This window comes from Eupeodes corollae, chromosome 2 (genome assembly GCF_945859685.1).
Source record: "Eupeodes corollae chromosome 2, idEupCoro1.1, whole genome shotgun sequence".
NCBI classification, from domain to species: Eukaryota; Metazoa; Arthropoda; class Insecta; order Diptera; family Syrphidae; genus Eupeodes; species Eupeodes corollae.
This window is the reverse complement of record NC_079148.1, coordinates 79,006,719-79,029,612: the sequence shown is the minus strand read 5'-3', so window position 1 is coordinate 79,029,612 and position 22,894 is coordinate 79,006,719. Positions and strand designations below refer to the sequence as shown.

The 22,894-nt window shown below is 32.2% G+C and overlaps 1 protein-coding gene across 4 annotated transcripts; it reads right to left on the bottom strand.

Annotated features, from left to right (window-relative positions):
* Window positions 1–798: 798 nt before the first annotated feature.
* Window positions 799–21,636, bottom strand: LOC129947965 (synaptic vesicle glycoprotein 2B-like). Of its 4 annotated transcripts, XM_056058753.1 has the most exons (10): window positions 21,575–21,635; window positions 21,360–21,513; window positions 20,661–20,798; window positions 4,841–5,003; window positions 4,359–4,683; window positions 2,291–2,657; window positions 1,910–2,218; window positions 1,723–1,852; window positions 1,159–1,315; window positions 799–1,090 (listed from the first exon to the last, which is right to left on the bottom strand). In XM_056058753.1, exons 4-10 carry the CDS (start codon window positions 4,896–4,898, stop codon window positions 889–891), a joined length of 1,548 nt encoding a protein of 515 aa, XP_055914728.1. In that variant the 5' UTR covers window positions 4,899–5,003; window positions 20,661–20,798; window positions 21,360–21,513; window positions 21,575–21,635; the 3' UTR covers window positions 799–888. The 4 variants fall into 4 exon arrangements, with proteins under 4 accessions (XP_055914728.1, XP_055914727.1, XP_055914730.1 ...); XM_056058752.1 differs by having other exon boundaries at window positions 21,360–21,636; XM_056058755.1 differs by having other exon boundaries at window positions 4,841–4,902; window positions 21,360–21,636.
* Between the last annotated feature and the right edge of the window lie 1,258 nt (window positions 21,637–22,894).

Below are 22,894 nucleotides of genomic sequence, written 5' to 3'. Positions count from 1 at the left end.
TTTAAACAATTTGAACAAATTTAAATATTCGGCGCTACCTCAAATACTTATTTCAAACTTTTGTTGTACGATTTTCGAATTTCTGTTGGATTCAAAATAACCATATATTTCAAGACTTTTCATATATATGAGTTGCAAAAACATATTTATTCAAGTGCGGATAATTATTTGAGCTGAGTTTTGACTAAGCAAAGCAAAGAGGAGCGAGAATTTGATTTTTAGTTTTTGAAATGCATTTACATATTTTTAATTTGATGTTTAAAATAAATAAAAGATTATTTTGGTTCTTGAATATATTGTTTAGAGCTTCTAACTTAACTCTGCATTTTTTTCCTGCTAATAAGGATATTTATTGGAAATCCACTTATAGATCATGTATCCAAACTTCTAAATAATACACTTTGTCTATCATTAAAAACAAAATGACATCTGTAAATTAAGGTTAATTAAAAATGGCATTTTTTTCAATTACACAATACAACAACGTATTTGAAAATTATAAGAACGGTAGAAAATATTGATTGAAAAACTATATCTTTGAAAAGAATATATAATTACAAAATTTACTCAGAAAAGATAAATTGGTAATCCTGAGCACCCCATAAATAAGATAAAATCGAAGAAAAAAGAAAACCCATTTTTTTTTCAAATTAGTTAAGTATATAATATTTATTTTACAAAAATATGTGTTTAAAATTTTAAATACCTAATATAGGCAATTTACAAATAATAACAAAACCATTCATTCTATTTAAAACATACACAATCCACATATTGTACAATAACAAATTCATTCACTTCAAATTTACAGAATACATTTTATAATTAATACCATACCATGATTAAAATGTGCATAAGGTTAGTCTACGATTTTTCTTAAATATAAACCTACGCACTGTTTTCATTTTGTTTTTTAGGTTTCTTCGAAGTTTTTGGTAAAAAGAAAGCTAAAAATCCACTAAGTACTAGTGCAATGCCAGCTGTAAGAAGCCCAGCTTGACAATGATTCTCCAATAGTGCTCCAATAACATTTGTTCCAGAAACACTACCGATTCTTCCGCACATTAAAGATATACAAATAGCCATAGCCCTGAAAAGTTGGTACATTATATAATCGAACAAAATTGCTGATATGGTTTCAATATAAAAATTCGTTACCTCAAATTAGTTGGAAAAATATCAACAGTAATTGAACTGAGAACTGTCGTTCCTAAGCCACACACGAGCCATACTTGCAAAGCATAAACAGCAACAATTGGTTTGGTTACAGTTGAACTTATAATTCCACAAACACCGCATAGCAGAAGAATTAAAACTATAAAAGAAAAAAGAACAAAAATTAATTATTAGTTTTACCATTCAAACAATATTCTAACATTCAAAATTTCCGAATAATCAGGTGCAGAGAGCGTTTAAATTAAAATAAGATTATTCGATTAAAATTAAAAAATTCACCTAAAAAATCATTAAATTGAACTGCGTACTATTCGATATTCGAAAAAGTTAATTTAAAAAATTCAAATCCGACACTATCCTAAAAGTTTTTTTTTAATGGAGACACTAAACAGATAACTTCAGATGTCAACTTAAATTATCCCAAAACATAAATCTATGATAGTTTAATACAACAGATATTGCAATTAATTCTTTGAATTCCACAATTTCTTGAAAAAAAAAACTCAAAATTAAACATTTTTAAGTCTTAACATACAATGAACTTACATAATGTTGGCCTTCGACCAACCTTTCCAGTAAAATATCCAACTCCCAAATAAAGTGACACAAAAATTACTTCAAGTGTAAACGTATGATGATAAGTTGATAGCTCTAATGACTGTTTGCACTCATTATCCTGTGAATGGAGATTTATCAATTTCAATGTTCAAATATTTGCATATTTTCCACTTACATCAGCTCTGATATTTTCCATTGTACTCAAAATATCGCACATATCAAGATTAATATCTGGATATGTTCGTGTGAATTCCATCACACTATTTAGAATATGTGGAAACCAAACATAAAGTCCGTGATAAGTGAAAAATATCCAAAATTGTATGACACATGTCAAAGCCGTATTCCTGCGATGTTCTCGCATAAATAGGGGAGCTGTCTGGTTCCACATGCATTTTATAAGTTTTTCCAAAACAGATCCTTTAATTTCATTTTTAATTCTTTTGTTAACTTCTTCCATTGACTCCGGTAAAATTGCCTCTATCTTTAAATTGAATTTAAAAAATTGAAGTTTTAATTAGTTTTTGAAGATTGTACTTTGCACTTGCATTTTTACCTTGAAGCTTTCTCTAGATTTTCCTGTATTTATTGAATGTATCCTTTGCAGTATTTTCAAAACTTGGTCTTCTTTTCCAATTGAATGTAAGTATTTTGGACTCTCAGGCAAAAAACACATAATAAGACCACATACCAATCCTAACAATCCAATAACCATAATATACATACGCCATGGTTTGTAGACAATATTCAAAAATGGTATTTCGTAAGACCAGGTTTGATTAATAGCTGCCCAAGCAACAAACGGGAAAACCAATGCACATGCAGCTGAAATAAAACCAGCTGACATAATGGCGCGGTTTCTTGTTTTATCACAATGAAATTCCCCGAGGTAAGCAAATATTGTAGCAGATCCAGCGGATATTCTAAAATAAAAGCCAAATAAATAAATATAAATAAATATCGTTTGTTATTTTTTAAATGTGGACAAAAATAATCCAATGAAAACTGAAGCTTAACTTAGTAAAAATTATATGTCCAGTGGGTTAAATTAAAATATAATAAATTAGGTGGCGCAACAGGAAAAAAATAAATACGAATCTGTAAAGGTTTCATCAACTTTGTTAATATTTCTTTGGCGCAAGGTAATAAGGGCTGAAGTCAAAACATTGCATTTTAAGTTTTTGACTTGAGTGACGATCAAATACTAAATTTCGCATAAATTTAGTGTTTAGACAATAAAACAGAAAGATCATATTTGTTTTGATATTCTAGAGATAGCTGTGTGTACGTACTTTCAAAAGTCCATACGTTCGTGATACCATTTTAAGCATCAATATCTCAGGACTTCAAATTAATTTTGCTACACAGATAATAACAACGACAGATCCAGAAAGACTTGTTTTACTATTATTTTGTATATGTATTATTATTTTGAAAAAAAAATCCAATTAAGTGCTTATTGTATAAATAAAAAAAACTGAAAAGATTTTTCACCTTGAATATGAAATAAGTTTACGGGCAACAAATAATTTTATGCGACGAAAATTAACATTTTTCACATCTGTTAAAATTTTGAGAAAAATCGATGAAACTGTTTTCGTACAAAAATAAAGGAATTACATTTTTCAAATGTGATTTCGAATATCTTGGAAATCAAAAATTAAACTTGTTTTAATTTGAAAAAAATATTGAGTAACATTTTTATAAAAATCCAACAGTCAGTTTTTTTCATAAAAATTAAATTAAATACTACACAAAATTGTTAAAAATATCTAATTTATCTAATAAATGAAAGTATTGACTTCAAAACGATTTTATTCTGTGCTTAATTTTGTTGTTAATGTAAAATATGGTCTTGGAAAAATCAAAGAAACTTTCAAAAATGCCTACATAAATTGGTAACATTTGGTTTTCTAACAAAAATATATATTGAAATTAAACATATTTTATTATATTGTCGCGAATTTGTTCTTAGTGTGAAAAAAAACACTTGACAGAATTTTTTTACAAAAACACGAAAAACTACAAAAACAAAAAAGAACACTGGTGGGAAATGGCCTTTGACTCAAGTATTATGAACATATATTGACTTTTTTGACAAACTGACACACGGGCATGAATCAGAAGAGTCACTGGTTTTAAAAATATAAATAAATTTGATGGCATGGTAACTGGAACCAAGGCTTGATAAGAAGTCGTAAGGTCCAAGGATTTTATATTCAACATTCCAACTACTTTTTTTTAGAATCACTTTTTGATATCAAAGTTTTTCCTTTTTGGACAAGGGCATAGATTTCACAAATTATATGTTATGCAGGTTGGGATGGAAACTAGAGTTTTTCAGTTCTGGACACGAAAGCCCTGTGCATTAATCGCGCACTTTGTTTTTTTTTTTTTAACCATATATATCGTTTAATCTTCATTGTAAAATACAGACGAGGTACCTCGAACTATCACAAACACATATCGGAACACGAATAGACACTTTAGGCAAACAAACTTTTTGAAATTTGTGTTATTAAATCACTGAATATTTGAAAAAAAAAATCTTTAAAACTTTTTTAACACATAAACATAATTATGTACATATTTATGTGTGCATGTATATACGAGTATGTACTTACAAAAATCCATTTAAAAATCGAAGAAATAATAAAGTTGTATAATTTGGTGCGAAACTCGAAGCAACTGTTACAAGATATCCTGCAATAAGCGTTGGCCTTATAACCTTCCTTCGGCCAATTGTATCTGCCAAAAATCCCCAAATATGTGAGCTAGATATTATTCCTAAGAATCCAACAGCACCCAAAATTCCCTTTTCTTTGTATGATAAATCCATATCGCAGTTAATTACTGGCAATACAAAGCCAATCCCAACTAATTCCAAACAAACATTGACAATCACAAATCCAGATACTAAAATCAGGACAAAGTTAAATCTTCCAAATTCTGAAAAATATAAAAGAAATAATGTTTTAGAAACCTCACGCCCCATTTCTATGATTTTCTGCTTTATTAAATCCGAAATCCTGTGAAGGCCATATCAAAAAAGTAAATTTCACAGAAATTCAGAGTAAAATAATTGTTTTCCCTGATGTCAACTCACTTGTTTCCTCTAAGGCCTCATCAATTGGCACTCGATTCATGTTCTTAGAATTGCACATCTTACTGTAAAATACTGGAATTGGTTAACTTCAGGAGGAGTTCGGCTTACAATTAAAAGTGTGATTGATATTTTCGAAACTTTTAACCTATTGATAACCTATTTACTTTAAAAAAAAAAAATAAAAAAATATATTTTGGACTTGAGTAAACTCGTTAACAATATATTATTTGTTTGTCTTGTTATTTTTGTGGTGTCTTATATGATTTCCAAAAACCGCAAAAGCCTTTTAACATTTCGAATAAATATTGTGACAACTGTTTGGGAAATTTTGAGCAATCGATCGGTGATGTTTGTACTTTGTCTAAAATTAATGCGTTATTTCCGTTAAGAGAAAACAAACTTTGGCGACATAAATAAATTAGAATTATACAAAAACAATGAGTCGCATATATTTGCTCTTTTCGAGAAAAAAAAAGATTTTTATTATTTCGGGCTTTGACGTGCACTTGCTCTGACGCTCGTTTGGCAAGTTAAAGAAATGTGCATTTTTGAGTCAAAAGCTGTAATTTAAATTTAATTTTAATATTAATTTTACAGTTAATTCTGTTTTTGGCTTTTCGATCACTTACAATATTTACATAGATGTATACTTTAAATCATAGGTAACTTTACCACTGACAGCTGTTTCCTGCTTAAAATCTTGACGGAATGTCAGTATCATAATCCGCGAAACAAAATTAGTAGATTTCACTTAAAAAACGTTGGGTAATATTGAGAACTTTTTTTCAAAGTGAGTGATATGTATAGACCAAATAGTGCGTTTTTTGAAAAGAAGTTAAAGTCTGATGTACGCAAGTTTGTGAAAAAGTGCGTGAGGCTTTTATGCTAATGGACAACACTAATGATGCGTCGTTCGGTATGCAAAGTACAGATGAGAGAGTGGCTGCTGTAGAGTGTGGAAATACATAGATATATAGATAGATCTTTATTGTAACTGAAAATCTTAAAATTTAAACCTAGATTGCACAATTTACAGAGATATGGTGTCTTACATTCTACCTTACTACTGAAAGTATTATAACAAGCATTCAATTTATACCACAGATTTATTACATTTTGAAGGAAAAGTTACTAAAAAAACCTTCATTAGATATTAGAATTGTTTCATAGGAAGAGAGAAGTGGGGCGCAGAAAACTGTCTTAAGATGTTGTTTACATTTTAATTAATAATAAATTAAAGAATAAATAAATACAAAAAATAAATAAATAAATCAACAAGTGAATAACAAATAATTAAATACAAACGAGAAAATAAATAAATTAATAAAAAAATGGACAATAAATAATAAATTAATTAATAAATAAATAAATAAAGAAAAAAAAGAGAAAAAAAATATTAATAAATAATCATTAATTAGATAAATGTAACATTCATTTATTAATAAATAAATCAAGAGAAAACAAAAATTTACTAACACTTTAAGCAGCTAAGTTTGAGATTAAATTGTTATCTGAACAATTACACGATAAAATATAACGGCTTTGTAACTTCGAAATTCTTACTGGAACCTCATCAATATTTTCTATTCTATGAAGCTCTTTTGTAGAAAAGTACCAGGGCAGATTAAGCATAATTTTTAATATTTTATTTTGCATTATTTGTAATTTTTGTATATGAGTTTTGGCACATTTTCCCCAGACAGGGGAATCATAGAAAATTATACTTTGGAAAATAGACTTAAATATCATTAGTTTGTTTTATGCACTCATTTTAGACTTGCGATTTATAAAAGGATAAAGTGTTTTTATCACAATATTCAGCTTATTTAATGTTTGCTGAATGTGCAAGTTAAACGTCAATATTTTTTTCAGGTGTACCCTAAGATACTTAGCACTTGACTTCCACTCAATTTGCTCTCCGTTCAATTGAAGGTTATTGTATGGCAGTAAACAAGGTTTTCTTTTTTTCTTAAAAAAAAGCATGTGTCTTTGATGTATTTATTTTTATTTTCCAATTATTGAAATAAATCTGAATAGTATTCAGACCAGATTGCAAGTTGGTTTCGATGCAAAAACCAATTGAATCTGATGAATAAACGCAAGTGTCATCAGCAAATATTGCAGTTTCACAATTTCGAAATTTAGGGAAATCGTCAAGAAGTACCATTTCTGTGCTCTTTCCGGAAGACAAGTTATTTTTTACAAACTTTGTTATTCTGTCAATTTGATTGGTTGTACTATGATACTTTCTAAAGCCAAATTGTTCTGGTGGCAAGATATCAAATTGATCTACATGCAAAACGAGTTTGTTTTTTAAAAGTTTTTCTAAACATTTGATTGGTTGTACTATGATACTTTCTAAAGCCAAATTGTTCTGGTGGCAAGATATCAAATTGATCTACATGCAAAACGAGTTTGTTTTTTATAAGTTTTTCTAAACATTTGCTTAATGAGCTCAACAAACTAATTGGTCTATAACTAGAAGGATCACTAAAACTTTTTCCTGCCTTATGGATAGGAAATACTTAGGCTGCTTTCCACTCTGTGGGGAAGTAACCTGTTTTGAAACAATTGTTAAACAAGTTTTTGAGGTATCTCATGCCTATTTTGGAAGATTCTTTAAAAAAAGATTTTTAATACCGTCAAATCCGGGGGATTTTGTGATCTTAAGACTTTTTAAAACAAATTCAACGTCGTCAGAAGACACTATATCTTGGGTTACATCAAGGACACTTTCGTTGAGTAATTGCATTGATTGATTAACAATACATTCTATGTGATTATTAGTTGCATTGTTGCCAGCAACTAAACTGTTTGCACAAAATGTGTGGGCTAATGCGTTGGCTTTTTCGTCGTTGGATATTAATATAGAATTACCTATTTTAAATGACAGAATATGAACTTTTTTTCTTTTTAATTACTTACTTAACTTACTTACTTACTTGCTACCTTTATCTAAACCCTGTAATTTATTGCACCAGCTCTGATTTCTGAAAAGAAAGATTGAATTTTTGATGAACCGGTTCATTCTATTCATTTCAGATAAAAAGTATTCGTCCCTGATCCATTGGGTTATATTTTTGTTTCTTACTTTAATTACTTCCACTACATAGGAGGGAAGTGAATTATTATTGTTTTGATACTTTTTTTTTAATTTTTTCAAATCAGCATTTGAATAGTCAAAAAATTCATTTCAATTTTCCACAGGGTTTGACTTTATGTTTATTATTACCGGGAGATTATTTGAACTAAGATCATTTTCAACAACAAGTTGATTGAAAAGTTCGGGGGAATTTGTTAGGAATAAGTCTACAGTAGATGGATTAGATCTATTATTTGGGGGCTTACAAGTAGGTTGAGGGGGGTACAAAATATTATATGGGTGTCTTGAGTCTGTGCATTAGGTCTGACACAGCCCCAATTTCTGTTCTTGCAATTGATATTGCCACCAATCAAGTAAGAGTGTGGAAGTCAATTCAAGTAAAATCAATTCGCCATTTATCAATTAGTATCAACATTCCCCACTTTTGTCTATACAAAGAGGTCGGATTATTTGCTTACAATGTCCAATTGACTCATCCTTTCATTTGGCAGCGGCTGCGTTAACATACAAAATTGTGACGTGGGGCTGGAAAAACCCGCTCGATATTATGGAGGAATCAAATTTGTCCACAGGGAAAGATAACATTTGTGCTTATTGTGAAGAACGTCTTTATGTCAACGGTGGACATAGCCTTCTTGATTATTCTCAAATTGAAGTAACCGGTAACAAAAAGAAATAACAAAGAGGATGGGATGCGACGCACACTTATAACCCCATCTAATCCCGTCTGTCGATTTGTCTTGCTTAAAAGTTCGTAGGGTTGGGTTAAAAAAGTTGTTACTTGAATTATTCTTAAAAAAATTAAAAATACCAACAATATTTTGTATATGAAGAAATAGTTTAGTTTGAAAATCTAGATTTGTTAAACAGGTTTTGAGTCGATTTTTACCAATTTAAGTAGCATTTCTAAAATTTTTACAAGTTGGATGAAATAAATTAATTTGAGAGATATCAAGAACCGAACATCAATGTTTACTAAATTCTTACTATTTCTTGTAGATTTTATTTTTTATGAAAAAACGGACTGTTAGGTTTTTATAAAAAAAAATTATTGAATATCGAAAAAAATATTTTCTGTGAAATAAAAAAGTTTGAAGACAATGTTTTTTATTTTTGAAAAGCTATTTGAGTCGAAAATAAATTTTTACCAAGTTTTAGTATTATATTTTTTTTGTTAGGCTTATAATTTTTTGAAAAAACTGTCAATTCGATTTTTCTCAAAATTTTAATTAATATTGACAACAATATTTTTTTAAATATAAAAGTAGTTTAAAAAAAATATCTCAAAGTTTTGAAAATATATTTGACTCGAAAATCAATTTTTACCAACTTTTATTGATTTTTTTTGTTTAGGTTTTTATTTTTTGTAAAAAAAAAATGGTAATTCGATTTTTCTAAAAATTTTTCAGAATGGTAAAAACAATATTTCTTAGAAGTAAAAATTAATTGGAAGCCAATATCTCAAATTTTTGAAAAGATATTTGAGTCGAGAATCAATTTTTACCAACTTTTGTTAAATTTTCTTTAAAGTTTTCATTTTTTGTAAGAAAAACTGTCAATTAGATTTTTCTCAAAATTTAAGTGAATGGTGACAACCATTTTTTTAAAGGGTAAAAGTGTTTAAAGCTTATATCTCAAGATTTTGAAAAGATATTTCAGGCGAAAATCAATTTTTAAAAACTTTTATTAATTTTTTAGTTTAGGTTTTTTCTTTTTATAACAAAAACTGTCAATTCAGTTTTTCTTAAAATCTTGCCAGATGTTCAAAACGTTATTTTTTGTTGCACAAAATTGTTCAACTTTTTTTTTTAAACTGCTATATTAAAAACATACACGTTATTTTCTTGAGAGCCCTTTCTGCATCTTTCTGCCTTATTATCTGTATAACAAACTTTATTTGAAGTCGATATCTCTACTGGTTCTTCAGCTATGGACGACGAAAAAACGTCGCGAACGCACGGAGGTACGGATGTACGGATGTACGGATGTACGGATGTACGGATGTACGGATGTACGGATGTACGGATGTACGGATGTACGGATGTACGGATGTACGGATGTACGGATGTACGGATGTACGGATGTACGGATGTACGGATGTACGGACGTACGAACGTACGTACACACTCACGCACAGACATTTTTCTAAAAATCTTTTATTTCGACTCTATGGACCTTAAAACGTCGTGAAATGTCAAAATTTTCAATTTGATAAATCGGACCCATTACAATAACTTCCTATGCTATTATAGTGAAACCGAACTTCAACTCTAAAGCACTTTAAAAAATCTCAAGCCTTGAGCAGTAATAAAGAACCTTGGCATTTCGTAATGATTCAAACATATGACAAAATCGATAATTAGCCGCTGTTCTTTGGGGGTTGTCGCAAACTTTCTGGTATTTGTAGAATATCGGAAGTACCAGTACATAAGAAAACATGATGAAATTGATTAAAATAAAAAAAAACACATAATTTAAAGTTGTTTTACAATGTAAAGTTAAATCAAATGTAGCAATCGTTAAAAGAAAAACCTGAAATTTATGTACCTACATATGTTTTTGAAAAAAGGAACGTAAACAGGATTTCTAAATTAAATTCATACTAATTCTAATTTTAAAAAATCCTCAGACAATTTTTATATTGTTCGTAGATTACCATATAAATATGATTAGTACAAATTTTAAATAGTTTTGAAGCCAAAAATAAACACCATGTTGTGTTTAAAAACCGAAATTTGGATATTATTTTCCTTAAACATTTTGGTACTTAAATATTTTTAGAAATCCAAAACGTTGCTCTTAAATACTTGTAATTAAGAGACCATTTTCGATTCTTTTTTCCGTAAGTAAAAATATTAATTGACAAAATACTCGTAAAGTAATGATAACAAAAGACACTATTTTTAAATTACACAATATTGCAACTAAATATCAAATAAAAATGTATGTAAAGACAAAGGTTTGACGCAAAACAGTTAAAAAAAAGAAAAAACATAAAAGGTTCAAAAAATTGCTACTAAAATACCGCTAACACATTTTGTATATGTAATATATCCTTCTATTTAACCACCTGATCAAACATTAATACAAGAATAATTTTGTAAACGTTTAAAAAATATAGATAGTTGTTAATCAAGACAAAAATGAATTTGACAAATTCATACAAATATGATAAACTAATTTGCAATTTAAATATTAACCTGTAAAATATTAATGGTAAATAATATTAATCTACAATGTTTATAAAATGTCATGAGTGTTTGCTAGGTAAACTATTACAAAACATTTGAAAGAAAAACGAGCAATTGTTAGTTACTATGTTATTCAGATTGATAAACTGTATATAAAACAGACCTTATGTTTGCGAACTGAGATTTATGTAGGTGTGTAAAAGCTTAGACCTTGAACTTTTATTTAGATATCGTTGAGTAAATCAGAGCCTATGTCTCTATGTTCATGCACAATTTGCAGTATATGGCAGTGCCTTCATTCATGGTGATCCTCGACGATAAAACCCAGAGCAAGACTAATATTTTACAGCATCAGGCATACTAAGATTCCAGACTTTTAAGAGTGGCTCTCATTTATAAGCTGGCATACAAATCTTTCCGTATTATAGTCAAACATTATTCAAGAGTAATTCTTTTCATGTCAAATTCGCAGTTTGGATTCGATTAAATAAATAAAAACTTTAGGTCCCCTCCATTCTTGGCATATTCGCATAATGGTATAATGTGTTTCTGAAGCTTCTTAAAATACACAAAATGATTTTGATCGGTTGTTATGTACTACATAAATAAAAAAAAGTAGTAGAATAATAAATAATTTAACTTAGTAAAGTATTTTTACATATAAGAAAGTAAAAGCTAAAACACCATAAAATACTATGTAGATAAAACTGCAACTACATTTAGAAAGGGGTGAAATGAAGAAAGAAAAGTTATTCTGTCAAAGTAGACCGTACAATTATTTCCATCGATTCGAACTTGACATAAAATTATGGCAACTTAATATTAGCATGAGGAAGATACATTTGATGGTCCCGTATGAATAGATGGAGAATGGAGGAGAAAATATAAGGACGAACTGTACCGGCTGTACAGCGACACTGACCTTGTTAAGTCTTAATCGCTTTTTGTTCAATTTAATTTTTGAAGAACTTTTGCCCGAGCTGGGCTTGAACAAGCGATCTAGCGTGTGAGGAGCTAGTGCACTTTTTTTTTTTTTTTTTCCAAATTCATTTTTATTTATTCAATCCTTAACCTATCTTAAAGCTAGACAAAAATTCATAAAACTAGCCTAAATTATACAAAACTTACAACTAACTTAATGGTCCCATACGGACACTCTAAGCTAAACTATAACACTAATTACTAATGCCTTTCGGCCTTAAGATCTATTTTACTTCAATTTAAATTTTATTTGTTTTGTTTTTATTAGAAAATTTTGAAAAAACTAATATCAATAACCTTTTTTAATTTATTTTTACTTACAAACTACTTAAAATAAGGTCCTTAAATAAAACTTAAAAACTAACTTAAACTACCTATTCTACCTATAAACTACTTAAAACTAGAACAACCACAGCAGCAAATCTAACATTTTTGTTTTTCATATTTCGTTGTCTTTTTTTTTTTTTTTTTTTTATTTTTATTTTTTTTTTTTTTAATGTTTTGTAATGTTTTTTTTTTTTTTTTTAATTTTTTGTTTTTTTGTTTTTTTTTTTTTTAAATTTTTTTTTCGTGCCACCAGCCTATTCTACTTAAAACTAAACCCTAAAACTATAAAACAAGTATGTAAGCCGTCCAAGGCTTAAAACCCCATCCCGACTACCCAATATCAAGTGCCGATTGAAGCCACCAAAACTGGTTCTCCTGCTTCACCCTATCAGTTCGGTCCCGTTCGGACACAGCCCTACTGAACCGAAGGAGCTCTGCTCCGCCTTGTGCCATGACGTCCCGATTGTACAGGAGTCGCCTATCCACGGTTCTTCGTCTGACGTGGTAGATTAACGGAACTGCCAATCTATCCTGTATCAGACCGCATCTATCTAAAAAGAGGAATGCCTCTGGGGGAATGAAGCCGCTCAAGCGTGCACTCTCAAAATACTCGTCGTTCGGATAGAACGCCCCGAAAATTAAATTGTTGGTCGAAGACATAGCTCTTGCAATGTGACCTCGAACGAGTTTTATCACGAAATTGTCAATTCTGTTGATTCGAGCCCCGTTGTACAGGACCTCGTTGGAATAATAATGCACATAAGAAGATTCGGCTGTTCGATATAAGCCGGTACAGCGTCGTAAACACTGCCGCTCGAACACCCGAAACTTCTCCATCTGAGAAGGGGCAACGTTGAACCACACAGGACAACCATAAACGATCATTGGCAGTATGAGGGCCATGTAGCAAATTACCTTCACTCTGGGGTCAAGCCGACTGCTAAAAAACAGCCGTTTCGTCAGAGCGAAGGCTCCTCTGGCCCTGGTCAGAGCAGCATTTATATGTCTGTCGAAATATAAATACTGATCTAACCAGATACCGAGGTACTTCACTACACTTTTGCTCGCCAATGGCTGCCCGTGAAGATCAACGATGACCATCTTGCGCCAATTCTTACACGTATCCCTCGTGGCCCTAGCCAACGGAGTCCGGAACAGAATTGTCTCTGACTTCTGGACATTTATTTTCAGTTTCCAGTCGTCGCAATATCGCTGAATCTTGTCGAAATCACGCTGCAAGAGAATTCTAATAACCTCAACCTTTCGGGCTGTTCTGTACGCAATTAGATCGTCGGCGTACGCAATTGCCTTTTTAAGACTACCTATCAGATCGCTGGTGTAAATGTTGAAGAGAATCGGCGAATTCACCGCTCCCTGTTGAAGACCATTTTTAATTGAGAACGTTGTGGTAGAAGTTACATTGCCACTTTTGACAACAAACTTTCTACCGTTAAGCATATCATAAAGTATATACAACAATGGCTTGCTAATGCCAAACCTGCTCAATTTTAGGTAAAGACCCTCTAACCATACGGTGTCAAAGGCCTTTTCCAAATCAACCAGGACAGCACCTGTGCATTGTTGTTTTGATTTATTCCATTGGATATCAGAAACGAGTTTAGACGCAGCATGAATTGTGTCATGACCCGCCTTGAACCCGAACTGTTTATCCGGAATTATTTTGTTGTCCGCAGCCCACTTAGTCAGAGCCCTATTAATGATCTTTTCGAAAACTGATGCTCGGAAGAAGACTTATCGACCGAAGATTTGACGGGTTGGAGTTGTCCTTTCCCTTTTTCGGGAGAGGATGAACCACAGCGGTCTTCCAATGCACTGGATAATATGCATTATTCAGTGCATTGTTGAAGAGTGTGGTGTAAATGTCAATTGCTTCCGTCGGTAAATGTCTTAGTACAACGTTGGATATACCATCGACACCTGCTGACTTTTTATTTTTTATTGAGTTGAAGATGTGCTGAAGCTCAACCTTCGTCACTAACAAGGGACTTGGTCCCATTTGGTCGGCGATTATGGCATTTGCCAAGGAATCGTCATTGAACCGCATAAAACCGCGGTTCTCAGATCGCCAATGTGTGATATCATTACGGAGGTAAAAGTGATTAAGTAGGGCTCTGTTTTCCAGGTCGTGGTTGGGGCGAATGCTAACATTCACCTTGTACACTTGCTGAAAAGCAGCTCCCACCGCCTCCACTTTTTCCTTCGGATCTTCAATTATATAAAAGTCATCGTCAAGGATGGCTTCCTCTGGATCTATTTGCGCTGTCATGAGTACGTCTCTGTTTTCTTCGGTTCTTTGGAGTTTCAGACTCGGAAGGTCATTGTCGTTCTTTTTTCTGAATATCTTGTTGATTTTAGGGAACATACTAGGGTCGCTCGAATTAACTGCCCGGATCTTGCAGTCCCAGTACTTGTTAATTGATAGCCTGTAGTTCTCCTTAATCAACAGATTGACATTTTTTATTGACGACTTCAGTGTCCTAACCTCCAAGTCGTGTGGGTCTGTAAGTCGTCTGTACAAGTTTTTGAGTCTTGTCAGTAAGCCACTCTTGTGCCTACGTAGTGCGTCAATTGTCGCGTTTCTGTAAGCGTCCATTTGGTCCCGTTCTTTGTACTTTGGGATTGTCCGTTCCATCGTTCGTTTTATTGTTTCGTCCATCTGTTGTAAGTGTTGGTCGATTTCTGTATTTGTCAGGTTTCTGTTGTTTGGTGGGGCTATGTCACTCGAACGAAGTTCTCTCGCTAGGGCATTGGTGAAACGAGGCCACCGCATCTTACTGTAATTGTAGGAATGCGTTGGAACGTATTCCTCCAACTCCACGCGTTCGTTCGGAATCTGCATTACAGCAGCCAGTCCGCAGTGATCACTGTCGTAGTTTCGCGGGTGATTACCCACTTTATCTGTAACTGTCAGTCTGGTGTCGTACAGCAAAAGGTCCAGAAAGGAGCCGCTTCTTGGATACGATGGCCTTTCAGTAGCCAGCAGGTCGACGCCATATTCAACGCTGTAAAGATTCATCAAATTAAAAAGATGATTACCTCTGTAATTACTATGTTGATTTCCCCAATCTTCATGTTTTGCGTTCAAATCACCGGCCAAGATAAAATAGTTTTCTTTCAAGCTCAGTTTAAGTTCCCTAAAAAGAATCTCGAGTTCTGAAGCAAAGTAAGTAACCTGCGGAGCTCCAGCCGCATAAGCCGCAATCATATACATCCGCTTCCCTTGAGAGAGAGAGATGCATACGACGCAAACTTCTAGCGTCTTGAGCTTTCGCAATTCATTGTTGTATATGACTTTATAATTAATGCCTTTTCGTATAAAGAGAGCGACACCGCCCCCTTGAGTGGAGTCGGGCCGGTCTCTTCTTACGATATTGTAATTTTTATGAGTCAATTTGTGGTTGTGGTTTAGCTTAGTTTCGCTAGCCATAAACACATCGGGACTGTAGTCTTTCAACAATTGGAACATATTGGCTCTTCGTTCAATCCTAATCAGTGAATTTACATTCACAGCTAGGACTTTTAGGCGCGTCTCCGGCAGCGCGCCCATTATGGTCTTAGTTGCGCCAGGCCAGGCAACAAAGAGTAGAGATGATCTACCCTTTTGCCTTGCTCCTTTATCTGACTTTGCAGTCCTGTTAGTTGACCTTGAATGCTCAACAACAAGGCTACAATGTCAGGCTGCACCTCTGGTGCCTTAGGCACAGGGGCCTTTGGGGCGGCAACCGTTGGTGGAGCCTGTCTCGTGTTTCCACTCCCTGACACCATTTGGGCGTAAGAGAATTTGGGATCCACGAATTTTTGTGTTGGAGCCTGTCGAACTGTTCGACTTTTTTCGGCTTTTTGACTGGCCTGTTTTTGCTTCATTTGTTGGACCTTAGGGCAACCCCTATAGTTAGCCGGGTGCCCTTGGTTTCCACAAAGGACACACTTGAGCAGGGTCAAATCCTCAACCCGCTCATTCCCCAGCTTGCACTCTCCTTCTTTGTGGGTTTCTCCGCACCTCACACAACGCAACTGCATATTGCAGTTGGCATTGGCATGGCCAAACCTCTGGCAGTTAGTACATTGTAAAATGCCGTCGTGCCTTTTTAATGTATCCCATCGTGCAGTTTGATAATCGAGAGATGTGATTTTCTTCACACTATCAAAACTGCTTTGGGGCGATAATGTTACCAAGAACATTGGCAGCCTATAACCCTCCCGCCTGGACTTCACCGTAGTGAACGGCTTGACCCCGATAAAATCGAGATCGTCCGTGGCTTTTTGACGGAGCTCAGCTAAGAGCTCCTCTGGTTCCGTGCAGGAACTTATGCCCTTCAGAAGGACCGTCTGGAATTTTTCGCTCTTAGGCGTATAGCTGAAGAACTCAGCGGTGGCCTGTTTGAGCACGCCTTTAAGTTGCACTACGCACTACGCCACCGCACCCACATGAAAGTTGTAAGCCAATTACAGGTTTTTTCGTTCTATCGAACTATACTGAACCGATTAGCATTTTTCTAAGTACACACAAGTAATTGTTGTTGTTTTATTCAGTTTCTTTCTATTATCTCCTCTCTTTTTCATAAGCCAACGATTTCGATTGGATTCGTATGAGGAGGGAGATGGGGCGAAAGAGTTGACACGGGTCAAGATTTTTAATTTTTACAATTTTGGAGGTTTTTCGTATGAAATTTTATACTCACAGTTTAAGGCAGCTGCTTGCCGAATTTATAATTGAATATAAGAATGAAACAACAACAACTTGTGTGTGCTACCACCAAGTTCATAGGCTGGAGTTATAGCTATTTCACGGGGGCCAACCCGATCATCAGACTCCTTTAGTGGTGCTTTTTGTTCAATTTAATTTTTGAAGAACTTTTGCCCGAGCAATTATAAATTCGGCAAGCAGCTGCCTTAAACTGTGAGTATAAAATTTCATACGAAAAACCTCCAAAGATATGGTAGGTTGTTTTTGTTGATGATAAGCGATGTACAGCTCTGTCAGGTAGCGGAGGGATCCAATGGACTTTGACATCATATTAAAAGCATTTGGATTACGCGGACGATGTTTGCTTACTCTTTCCAAGGAGCATGGATCTCCATCAAATGACAATTGAAAATTGATTCCGGCAAAACAAAAATGATCAGCCTCGGCACCCCTACCATTGTCTCAAATAAATATTTTCTCGCAACCGGTTTAAATAGTGGAGAGCATCGTTTCCATCGAAGGCGGAACCAAACAAGACGTCATCTGCCACATCAGCAAAGCAAAACCGGCTTTCGGTATGCTGTCAAAAATTTTGGAGGAATAACTCTATCAGCTTAAGAACAAAGCTACGACTTTTTCGCACCAATGTCAAATCTGTGCTTCTTTATGGGTGCAGCACTTGGAAGGTTACGTCTTTGTAACATCCTAAGGATTTTCTGGCCAAACCGTACTTCAAATGAGGTTCTTCATAGAAGGGCAGGTAAGGAACCTATAGGATCTATAATACGAAGACTTAAGTGGCAATGGATTGGATTTACGCTTCGAAAAGGTAACGACTGCATTGTAGGCCAACCAATGCAGTGGAATCCGCTCACACAAGAAGGAACAAGAGCTGGACACTCGAGAAGCACATGGCGCAGGACAGTCGAGGCGGAATCAGCGTCACTAGGCAAGAGTTGAAGGGAGCTGAAACACATCTCCGGAAACCGTACACGTTGGAGGGAGCTGAAACACATCTCCGGAAACCGTACACGATGGCGCGTAGGCGTAGTAGAGGCTATATGCCCCTTAAGAGGTCCCCAACAGACTTAACAGGTCTGAGGACCTAAGTAAGTAAGTAAGTATACTACTGGTACTTGGTTGATAAAATGGTACTCAAAAGAATTAAAACCTATTTTTTAGCTAAAATAATTAAGTTGAAGTTTAGATAAACAAGTTGAAAAACAATTCACATACAAATCTCAATCTATAACCCTCGCTTAGATGTTCCATAGCAAACATTCTATAAATCTGTCAAAGAGTACAGTTTTTTTATTCATTCAAAAATCATATTTACCACAAAATTCAGAATGACGAAAATATAATAAACAATTTAAAAAAATAGACATAAACAGATTTGAATACAAAAGAATTTCCAATAAGACTATAATAAACATATGTTACTATTTAGCCTATTCATAATACTAAACTAAAACACACATTAAACAAGTGAAAGATTTCATTTAATAAATCAGTAAACAAAAATTTGTTTTTCAAAAATATTTATTCTTTCTTTTATGTTTATAGGTAAAAAAAGATACAAAATTCATGAGACTTCTTTTTAAAGTTATTTTTATAGATTTTTCAGAGACAACTCATGGTTTTGTTTTGTTTATACTTTAAATAAAGCATAGATTAATACCCAATGCCTGGCGTAACTAATAAGTGTACAAGAGCATTTTTGTTTGTAATACAAAGGAGAATGGGTATTACAAAAGTTAGAAGTTAAATCGAAAAACGATAATTGAAAAATTTTTAAATCCTTAAAAAATAAAAAAAAACTTAAGTATCATAAACTAGCCTAAGTCGAAGTCGGACATATTTTATCATTAAAAAGAAATATTCAATAAAAATGAATTAACTATTTACACTATGTAAAATCGAAAAGAACTTAGAATTTAATTCTTATCTTGAGAATTCAATATAAATGTAAGTAGTACGTTATTTTCAAAAGAAAATTACTCATAAGTTATTAGTTTTTAACTGCCCTACGCAAAATCTTAAAGAATAAAGAAGCTTTAAGAAAATAAGTTACTTAATGTTAAATGATTATTTTCAAATGCTGTGAAACAAAATTTTCTTTATATTGTTTCTAAAGATTTCAAGTTTAGTGTAATTGACAGTTTATTGACTTAGAATGTTTAAATATTAATGATGATTGTAATTCTATTTGAAGTGTTTTAGATCTTGTTTTTATTGACAAAGTCGTAAAAGCTCAGTTAAACACAGCTAGTCTTAAGTTACCAAATGATAGTATACATCATAAATCACTTGAGATTAAATTTAATTTGTCTGGTATGATTGAACCAAAATTGTATTCCAATTAATATGATTATAAAAATGATTTTGTTTTAATGAATAGATATTTTGAATCAATAAATTGAAAAATATTTTTCAATTGAAATAACCTAGAGATGTCTTATTCTTTATTTCAGATCTTATTAGATCAAGCTATTTTCAATTTTGTCCCCATAAAGTAAATAATAATTCAAGAACACTAATTTGTTTTAATAAAAGCTTGTACAAGCTTAAAATGATTACGATTAAACGTCATAAAAAGAGTAGTATTTTCATCAAAACAAATTAAGACTTTGAATTTTTAAAAAGATTTACTTACATTTGATCTCTGAAAACAAAAATTAAGAGTAATTCTAAATGTTTTGGTCATATTGAATACTAAAAGAAAATTGATTGGGATTCCATCTGGTGTATCTTACGAAGAAGTACATTCAGACAGTAAAAAATCTGCCTCATTTTTTTAATCAAATTCTTCTCAATAGAGAGTAAACTATAACCAACAAAAAAACACAAATGCTGGTAGCTTTTGTTTATCTACAGATGATGTGTTGACAGCTTTATCATTTCTAGACAAAAGTTTTTCTGTTGCACCAGAAGGTATTATGCCATTTCGTTTAAAAAATGTTCAAATACAAGCTAGCAGCCCCACTATGTTATAAAGTTAATATGTCTTGACAAGGTATTTCGTTCGGTACTTAAAAACATTCCCTGATTATTTCTCTGCACAAATCTGGATCTATGGCAACACCGGAAAATTGTAGACCAATTGATAAACTTCAGATAATCAATTAAGTATTTGAAACGGTTTTTAAAAATAGTTTTGTTTAAAATCACATTTCCCAACATCAGCTTTGGCTTTATGAAATTTAGATCGACGGCAACCAATTTATTAATATTTACAATAAATTACTCTATTCGTTGTCAAGAAGGCCGATTTCAAGTCGACGTTATTTATACCGATTTTTATATACTTTAAAAAAAACTTGAGTTTTCTGGATTCTACTCTAAACTCCGTAGTTGGGTTAAAAATTATTTGGTTGGGCGTTGTCAATATGTTAAAATTGGTGATGCATTATCTAGGGAAATACAAATTTTTTCTGGTGTACCGAAAGAAAACCATATTGGACCAGACCTCTTTATTCTTTTTATTAATGATCTACCAACAATGTTTACCTTTAAGTACTTTCTTGCAGTCTAGGACCTAGAGATGGATATTTTTTATATGCTCCTTTTCACTGTACAAATTATGCCAAACACAGTCCAGTTACCAATTCTTGTATCGCCATTAACGAATTTAATTTTTAATTGATTCTAATAAAAGTAGATTAGATATAAAGAAAAAAATTACTTTAAACTATATTATTTTGAGTTAGTTATAGAAGTTGAAAGACGAAATATATAATTAAATATACACATTTGTTGATTTGAAAAATAAGAATTGTGTTGTGAATCTTGTTTTGTTTACATTTTTAAAGACGTATAATTTAAAGGCCTGACTTGGTACACAAATTATAATTAAGGTCAGATTTGAATTGAGGCTGATAATATGTTTTAAATAGGATTTTGTGTTAATGCGTTACAAACAAAATTGACATTTGTTGAACTGGACTTCTATTTAAAAATAGTATTGATTTTATTGTTTATTGAAAACTTGTTACCATATGTATGGTGGATGGAAAATGTTATCCACTCTTTCTGTTCTTAATAATTCAAGCTTTACAGAAATGAAACACAAATTCTATTATATTCACAAAATCAAAATTAAGGAATTTAATGAAAAATCGAACGGACGCAAGTCGAAAATATTTAAATTATTTTAAAGTTATTAACAACAAAAACAACATTACGGTAAAAATAGTTCACAATTCATACAATTTGTATAGTTTTTCCAAAATCCTGAGGCATCCAAACAATTTTCTTTAATCAGGATGATTAATAGAACATTTTTTTTCCACTTCTTCTTCGTAGTATTTTAATTATTTCCTTGTAACTATCAAAAAACGAAATATCACTGAAGATTGAAAAACTAAATTGGACAAGAAAAAAAAACTCAGACAAATGATTCTGTGATAAACACAAAAATATACTTAATACGATTTTAGAAAATTTTCAAAAAATAAACGAAATCCTTGAATAAATTCCTCATTGGTCAAGATCACAAACTTTACTAAGTGATTCTTAATAATATGAAACAACATTTACTTCATTATCGAAAGCATACATCTTGCAAAATTACAATTTTCACTTACTGATATTTAAGTAACAATATATTAAGTTACAACAAGGGTGTAAGCTTCAGAAAATGAATCAATTACATTTCAATATAGGAAATAAAAAGTCACAGATATTGGTTTTCATTTGCATCTTAAGCGTTATAAATACAAAAATTTAAAAATAAATTTACTGGATTGGAGTAGAATAATAAAATCGATTAGGTAAATAAGATATATACATATGTACATACATATATGTATGTAATAATTCAATGTGTAAAATAAATAAATAAAGTAGGTGGCGCAACAGTTCGTTGAGAACTAGGGCTAGTGACTTACAACTCTCAACCATTCCTGTGCGCGAGTACTGTTGTCAGGGAAGGAAGGGACCTACAGTTTTAAGCCGAATCCGAACGGCTAATTGGAGAAAGCACTTTTCATGACTAGAATTACTCTTGGAGGATTTTTTAGTTCCGCGCAAGACGCAGTACCCGTGAACATACAACTTTAGATGGCACAGCAGGGATTGAACCCAAGACCTCCGGTATGACAGTCCAAAGCACGGGTACAATGCAGTGTGTACATTATAAAAATATGAAGACAATATTTGTTCATATTTTCATTATTTATTATTCATTTGCATATATGTATGTATGTATGTATGTAAAATATATACAAAATTATCCTATTTATCAGTTTCCCTTCACGTGTCAAATATTATTTGTTCAGTTGTCAAATGACAGTCAATCAAAACGTCTGAGACTTTCTATTTTGGCAACATGAGCAATTTATATCTCAATTTTTAGATTAAGTATTTAAAGTACTTGTACATGACGTTCTACCTATGCAATGACTAAATTGGGTCAATATTTTGTTTCAGATTCCTGAAGGGGTTTCGTTGTTTCCATTGAATATTTCTCATTTTCGGTATATTTTTGTAAATCTTTTACTATCAAGAAAATGCATTTCATTAGCAATATTAAAAGTTACTGAAGTATAAAGTTATAGTTTTGCCAAAGTTTCTTCCTAAGCAATCGTTGTAAATTATCAAACTTAACCGTAAGATGCCTACAACAAAATTGCACCAAAAAAAAATCTCTAATATTTATGTTCTTCAACATAATATATTTCTCTTATTTTGCGCCAAAATTATTTCTTCAATTTTTATTTTATTAGCAAACTTAAAGTTACATA